At 41.9% G+C, this 8175-nt stretch overlaps 1 protein-coding gene across 1 annotated transcript; it reads left to right on the top strand.

Moving 5' to 3' along the window:
* The first annotated feature begins 278 nt into the window (after window positions 1–278).
* On the top strand, window positions 279–1055 carry LOC137502679 (neurogenic differentiation factor 2-like). Its single transcript, XM_068229618.1, has one exon. The coding sequence runs from the start codon at window positions 279–281 to the stop codon at window positions 1053–1055; it is 777 nt and encodes a 258-aa protein (XP_068085719.1).
* Window positions 1056–8175: the final 7120 nt, after the last annotated feature.

The raw sequence follows: 8175 nt of genomic DNA on the forward strand, positions 1-8175 counted from the left end.
TTATTGTTTTATTTGACTGTACAGCGTTTGATTTTCTAACGTGACAATTTTGGGTTGTAGCAATTACAGATTGGAAACTCAGTCCCTGAGAATTATACAACAGTATCATGACACAGTTTCAAAAACATTCGTCTTGAGTTCTCATTATCAAGTGACAGTGTAAATTTTGAAGTATGCCAGTAATAGTTTGGAGACTTCAATGCCTTGTAGAAATAGATCAGTATCATAGTGAAATTAGTGAAAGTTAACTAAACATTTCTTTAATTGTTATAAGCAAAATGAATTCGTGTATGCAAAGAATTGTGAGTGATACAATGGGGATGAATCAGAGATTATCGTTAATTGATGAGGTCCTGATGGATGATCCAATATTTCATTTAGATTCAAGTCTGGAGCATACCGATTCTAATAATAATAGTAGTGGTAATAGTTCTGGTGGTGCTGAGGAAGAACAAATGCGACTAGATAGTGGGGATAAAGTTGTTGAAGTGAGTGGTCAAACACAGCGTAAGTCCGAAAAGTATTCTCTAAGACCTCGATCAATACAGAAACGTTTAGAGACTGAACAGCGTGGCAAACAAGAAGCTGAAAGTAAGAGTACACGAAGGGGTGGCGGCAAGAAGAGCAGCAATGGTGCACGTCCAAAGCAGAAACCGCCTCCACTTAGCAAGTACAGAAGAAAAACAGCAAACGCTCGCGAACGTGATCGCATGAGGGAAATAAACGCTGCGTTCGAGTCCTTAAGACGCGCTGTCCCGCACTTATCAGACGCGTGTAATGGCAACGAGAAGCTCACCAAGATCACCACTTTGAGACTCGCCATGAAGTACATCGCGGCGCTGAGCCAGGCGCTGAAGACTCCAGAACCAGAGCTGGGTTCGCTGTCTGACCTGGACTGCCTCTTCCTTGGCTCTGACACGGACTCTCTGGCATTGAACTCGGACCTTAGTGATCAGTGCCTCACTCCTCATTCGCTCCAGGATCTGGATGACACCGACTTGTGCCATCCCTACCTGGCAGACTCTGACTTCAGTGAGCACTGCCTGACTCCATGACACTTTATTGGTTGTGAAGTTTGAAGCCACCACAGGGTTGCCGTTGCACGGTACGTAATAATGAATGTTTCTCACAAATACCTCATCATGTAACCACACATTTCTCTCTACTATAAAATTTAAGTGCGAATGTTGTGAAGTGTTCTGTGCAATACTACCTTAATTGTGAATCTCGTAATTTAAGCTGTCTATCTTTATGTGATATCTAATGTAATAGCTAATTACTTTATTTACTCGATCGGAATGTTGGTTGAATCTTCAAGCAGAGGCATCTTGATTTAGTATTCACCTTAGAGGGATAACCAATTCCCCCCCCCCCCCCCCGTTAGTCTCTGGTTTGTGGAAGAAAGGACTGAACTCTAAGTACACAATTATGTTTCTTCCCGAGTCCTAATCTGATGGCATTAGTAGATGGTTCTTTCTGATCAAGATCTTCTTGACAGATAAAATTCTAGTACTCTGATTCATTTAACAGTTGTTCAAGTTCATATCTATATATTATTATTATTATTATTATTATTATTATTATTATTATTATACTAGTGATGTGGTCTTGAATTATATTGCTAATGCAACGGTTTATTTTGGGATAGTGGAAAGATTCTGAGGAAAATTTTACCTTGAAATAAAAACCGTTGAAATTATTGATAGTTGAGAGATCGGACGTCAGTTTATGATATCAGTGAGGCATAGTTGTTAAATGATAAACTCACCTTCAGTTAGATAATATTCCTCGTAAATTAGTTTATTCCCTTCTTTTTTATATAATCGTAACCTTCCAGTTCTGTCTTTTGTATCGACAGGTGCTCGTATAAAATATGTGAAATTCACTCATTTCTTCCAAACAGAGTTTAAGAGATTAGCTTTTTGATTTTGAGATTTACTGGTTGGATCTCAGCTTATCATAGAAATTTGTCAGTTCATACACAGAGCTAAGCAAGCAAGTTTGACTTTTTCCCTGAATGTTTAATCGCGCTATTATAAAATAATTGGAATTTGAAATATCAGTGTCTAACTACTCTTTCCAGAAGATTAGAATTCAAACCGAAAAATTGTTGGTGAAATGCTGGTGAAGAGACGATATGATTGAGTCACGTAAGTTTCATGAAGACACCTCTTGAAGATCTGACCAACCTTCGGATTGAAATTCTAAATACGTGGAACATAAAATGATCCACTCGGCTCGGAATTTGAATGCAAGAAGTGGTCTGTAACTAAAATGAATTTTAGAGGAAGTCTGTGGTTCAAGTTCTGAGTTGAAAGTCTTTCAAATTTTCCGATTCAAATTCAAATTTTATGCCCTAAATCTTGTCAGATACAGAGTAAGTATTAATTATTTTGTTCTCTGTGCTTTTCATGGAAGATTTTTTCCTGAACTCCACCTTATATCAATTTTCATTAATATACCGTGTGCTTCAGGTACAGAAAATGATTCAAGGATTATGTAAATTGTGCCAAATTATGTTGCTCATTATCTCTGATGTTCTCTTCTGGGACAAGATGTTTGCCGCTTCCTTCCCTAGTTTACAGCAGGTGCTCTCTGATATCGGATTCTGATGGCTCATTCAAACTGTTAACATCATCTCCCCTCTGTTTGTAAGTAGCTTATAGCTGCATCATAAAACTCTGTCTCGCGTGGCGTGTAGTACTATAAGCCTTGTATGAGCAAGGCAGTAGCCTTCACGTCCTTTCCTTCTTCTTGAGTTGCCATCTTCTGCCAAAGACTAGGCATCATTCTGGAGTATCAATAGCAGGAGTTTACTATATTCGTCTCACGTACAGTAGTTGCTGTTGATTTCTTTCTTTCTTTCTTTCTTTCTTTCTTTCTTTCTTTCTTTCTTTCTTTCTTTCTTAATCCGTTTTACCCTCCAGGGTTGGTTTCCCCTTCGGACTCGGCGAGGGGTCCTGCCTCTACAGCATCGAGGGCGGTGTCCTGGAGCGTGAGACTTTTGGTCGGGGAATACATCTACGGAGGAGGACCAGTTCCTTCCTCAGGCTGCCTCACCTGCTATTCTGAGCAGGGGCCTTGTGTGGGGAATTGGAATATTGGAATGGATAGACAAGGGAGAGGGAAGGAAGTGGCCATGTCCTTAAGTTAGGTACCATCACTGCATTTGCCTGTAGGAGAAGTGCGAATCCACGGAAACAACTTCTAGAATGGCTGAGGTGGTAATCAAACGTCTCCCTACTCAGTTGACCTCCCGAGGCTGAGTGGACCCCGTTCCAGCCGTCGTACCACTTTTCAAATTTCGTGTTAGAGCCAAGAATCGAACCCGGTCCTCCGGGACCGGCAGCTAATCACACTAACCACTACATGGCACCGGCGGGCGTTGCTTTGTTGTTTGTTTTAGTAGTTCGTTTACAGACTAGTTTGATGCAGCCTTCCATGCCATCCTATCCTGTGCTTACTTTTGCATTTCTACGTAACTACTGTATGCGGGTCCCGCGATGTAGGGGTAGCGGTGTAGGGAGAACCCGGGTTCTATTCGCGGTCAGGTCAGAGAATTTTACTGGGATATGAGAGCTGGTTCGAGGTCCGCTCAGCCTGCGTGATTGCAATTGAGGAACTGTCTGGCGGTGAGGCAGTGGCCCCGTTCTGGAAAGCCAATTATCGGCCGAGAAGATTCGTCTTGCCGACCACACGACACCTCGTCGGGCTGAGCAGCAGTTTATTTTGTTTTGGTAACTACTGCATCCGTCCGCCTCTGTGGTGTAGTGGTTAGCGTGATTAGCTGCCACCCCCGGAGGCCCGGGTTCGATTCCCGGCTCTGCCACGAAATTTGCAAAGTGGTACGAGGGCTGGAACGGGGTCCACTCAGCCTCGGGAGGTCAACTGAGTAGAGGTGGGTTCGATTCCCACCTCAGCCATCCTGGAAGTGGTTTTCCGTGGTTTCCCACTTCTCCTCCAGGCGAATGCCGGGATGGTACCTATCTTAAGGCCACAGCCGCTTCCTTCCCTCTTCCTTGCCTATCCCTTCCAATCTTCCCATCCCTCCACAAGGCCCCTGTTCAGCATAGCAGGTGAGGCCGCCTGGGCGAGGTACTGGTCATACTCCCCAGTTGTATCCCCCGACCAAGAGTCTGAAGCTCCAGGACAGTGCCCTTGAGGCGGTAGAGGTGGGATCCCTCGCTACGTCCGAGGGAAAAACCGAACCTGGAGGGTAAACAGATGATGATGATGATGATATACTACTGCATCCTACATCTACTATAATCTGCTTGTCATGGCCATGCGTTGGTCTACCGCTACTGTTATTATCCCCTACACCTCCCTTAAAATCTAACTGAACAGTCCTCATATCTCAAAAGTGTGTCATGTGAACTTACCTCCCCTTCTGGTCAAATTTTTCCATATTCTTCTCCTTTCACCAACTCGATTCACTTTCTCTTCATTTGGTATCCGCACTACCTCATCTCATCTTCATTCATCTGTAACGCCACATTTCAAAGGCTTAAATTTTTCTTCTTTCTGCACTAGTTCATGTTTCACTTTCACAATGCCACGCTTTGCACGAAACTTCAAAAACTTATTTCTAATTCACTGTACGTATCTACGAATGATGTGAGCATTTTGTTTAAAGAAAACCCTTCCCTGCTTTTGGAGGTCTGCATTTTATTTATTCTCCGTGATAAGATTGAGATTTACAATCTACGAACATTGAGGGAAAGGAGGATCTCAAGTATTTTATTTATCCTTTTCAATACCATTTTTACTGGGACCTTCTTTTTTCGGCCCACGAGATGCAAAGACTCTCGCTTTTCATACTCGCGCTGTGTTACAGTCCATCCTTACATTCTCTACAGTAGCATTCGACGGAAGACCTGACGTCATTGAACTCTAAGATGAAGATTGAGTTGCTTCCTGCCCACGAAGCTTTAGGCCTGTTCAGTTCCCACATCAATTTCTTTCCATTTTCCTAAGGTTGCAGTTTGCCATAAATCGAAATATTTCTTGCTTTTCATTCAACGTCACACGTACAGACAGGTTTTCAGCGTGGTTTGATAATAATAATAATAATAATAATAATAATAATAATAATAATAATAATAATAATAATAATGTTATTTGCTTTACGTCCCACTAACTACTTTACGGTCTTCGGAGACGCCGAGGTGCCGGAATTTAGTCCCGCAGGAGTTCTTCTACGTGCCACTAAATCTACCGACACGAGGCTGTCGTATTTGAGCACCTTCAAATACCACCGGACTGAGCCAGGATCGAACCTGCCAAGTTGGGGTTAGAAGGCCAGCGCCTTAACAGTCTGAGCCACTCAGCCCGGCAGCGTGGTTTGAGAGGACAGTGACTGTAGGCTTAATTTAAAGTTCACCCTTGGTATTTGCTAGGTAGAATTTAAATTTCATGTGCTAATTACAGCTCTTACAAAGGAGACCTTCCGGTGCGGGTTGTAGCGCGCCGGGGGTATGTGAGTTGGAGAACTGTTGGGGACAGTACAAACACCCAGCCCGCTAGCCAAAGGAATGAACCACTTACGATTAAATTCAAATGTCTCAGCTGAGAATCAAACCCTAGTCCTGCAGGTCAGTGCAATGACCACTCAGAAATGAAGCCATTTGCCTGGTGTGAAAGTGGGAAACCACGGATAACCACTTAACCCTATCTTCTCCAGAATGCAAGGTCATATTTTGCATTATTACCAATATTTTTTATGAGTGAGGGAATAAGACATGCTCCAATGAAAGCACTAGGAAGTTATCGGACTGTAGACACCACAATAGTACAAGTTATCAGGCAGGATGCACGGACTAGCTCATATCCTTGTACCGCAGATGACAACCTCTACACAGTTTTCTTTAAACATTATGATTACAAGCCATGGCGTGTACAATTTTCCATCCAGAGACTCCGTGTTCGTTAAGCGTGCTACGACGATCACAGGGTCCAGGCATTACTGACATTTATTCGTACGTCTTGGTCAACAGTTGTTCTCTTCTAAGTCCCGCAGTGTCAGGTTTAGTAAACCTTGGGAGCCTTATATTTGTATGTCCTTCCAAGACCTTCCTTTCCTTGTGGCGTATATTCCTTCTTGGGAGGCTTGGACCTCCTTCTTTTCCTCTTCTGTTCAGAAATATGAGGGAATGATCGCCTAGTAGTTCATCCCCTTAAACAATATTTATCACCACCAACAGTGAAACACCATCCAGCCCTCAGTACTGGATTGAAGGTCTTGGACTAGTCAGCATTCGAACCTAGCACCTCGGAATAAGAGGCGGGTACGCTATTCCAACAGCACGGGGCTGTCATTTTCACTTAAGCATTTAATTATTCTAAAATCAGAGTTTGACTTGAGAAATCTTCTGAAGTGGACAATTTTGTGAATATAGATTTAATAATAGCAATAATGCAAAAAAGAAGCTGTCTCTGTATAGGCCATAAAGGCCCATGGAGGAGTTGAAAATAAAGGGTGGTTTGCTTTTATGCCCACCTCAGTCCGGTGATATTTGAAGGTGCTCAAATACGACAGCCTCGTATCGGTAGATTTACTGGCACGTAAAAGAACTCTTCAGGGAGAAAATTCCGACACCACGGCGTCTCCAAAAAACCATAAAAGTAGTAGCGGGGCGTAAATCCAACAACATTATTATTATTATTATTATTATTATTATTATTATTATTATTATTATTATTATTATTATTATTATTATTATTATTATTATTATTATACAAGGCCGTCCTTGCTCCCAGGAATTAATCTACTGCTCATTTTAATGCAGGCTGAGTGAGCCTTAGGGCCATGTGTCTCTCCAGAAGTGAAAATGCCTTTTTTTAGTGTTTCGACTTCCTGTTGGGGAATCGAACCTACGTCTTCCCAGGTGAAACAATAACGCTATACAGCTGCTCTATAAAACAGATAACCGTAAATGTAGTTAAATCTGGCAACTATTAAAAGGATTATCAGGAAGGATGCAGCAAATAATACATTATTCTTTATTTCTAAAATGTAGGCCACATTTGTAGAGATATACGTGACTTTATTAAGGATCCAACCAACTTTCCACGCATTTGATAGCTTCGGAAGGGAATGAATGACACTTGCTAGCATGGCCCCATATTAAGTAAACGTCATTTGGACATGTGAGCACGTTCCGAGTGCAGTTGGCCAGGCGCGCGCTACCGCTAGCAGTAGTAGCCGGCCTTGACTACTCTCACCACCTACGCGACAGCAGGACTCTTTTTATTCCTTTTTTTATTCACCCTTCTTGCCAGTCTACAAGGTATACGATAAAATAAGATATTACCGGTAGTTTCTCTTTTATCATAGGCAGCCATACAACAGGCTTGTAACAGGAAGTTTCTGTTTAATACGAAAATTGATTGATGGGCCCTTTGATTGGAAATGGAACATATCCAATGCAATATTTTGCAAATATCCTGGACAGAAACAAATGAGTTTACCGGGCTCAGTGGCTCAGACTGTTGAGGCGCTGGCCTTCTGATCCCAACTTGGCAGGTCCAGTGATTTTTTTAAGGTACTCAAATACGTCAACCTCGTGTCGGTAGATTTACTGGCACGTGAAAGAACTCCTGCGGGACTAAATTCCGGCACCTCGGCGTCTCCGAGAACCGTTGTTAGTGGGAAATTAAACCAACAACATTATTATTTAAAATGTTTAAATAGTTTATTTTCACACCAGACAAATGCTAAGGCTGTACCTTAATTAAGGCCACGTTCGCTTCCTTCCCACTTGTAGCACTTTCCGATCCTATCGTCACCATAATACCTATCTGTGACGGTGCGACGTAAAGCAGATAATAATAATAATAATAATAATAATAATAATAATAATAATAATAATAATAATAATAATAATAATAATAATAATAATAATAATAATAATAATAATAATTTTTGCCTCTTCTGGCTCCGATGGTATCGAATTCGCCAGACCTAGTGAGTCTTTCGTTTTATAGGTATTGCCAAGCAATAGGGAGAACCACAGGACAATGAAGTACTCCCTAGGTCTTGCTGATCTAAGAGAAAAAGGACTTTACCGAGGGAGGTCTACCGACTGTATGAAAAATGAAGGACTCGCAAGACTTCGTTAACTTAATAGCGTCGTGATCGGAAAAGAGCAGATGTTGGTCTAGGGAGGATGTATA

The sequence above is a fragment of the Anabrus simplex genome, chromosome 11, assembly GCF_040414725.1.
Source record: "Anabrus simplex isolate iqAnaSimp1 chromosome 11, ASM4041472v1, whole genome shotgun sequence".
In the NCBI taxonomy this organism is placed as follows: Eukaryota; Metazoa; Arthropoda; class Insecta; order Orthoptera; family Tettigoniidae; genus Anabrus; species Anabrus simplex.

Excerpts from the sequence above, each read along its gene's own strand:
- LOC137502679 (XM_068229618.1), top strand. The coding sequence starts at position 279 with ATGAATTCGTGTATGCAAAGAATTGTGAGTGATACAATGGGGATGAAT.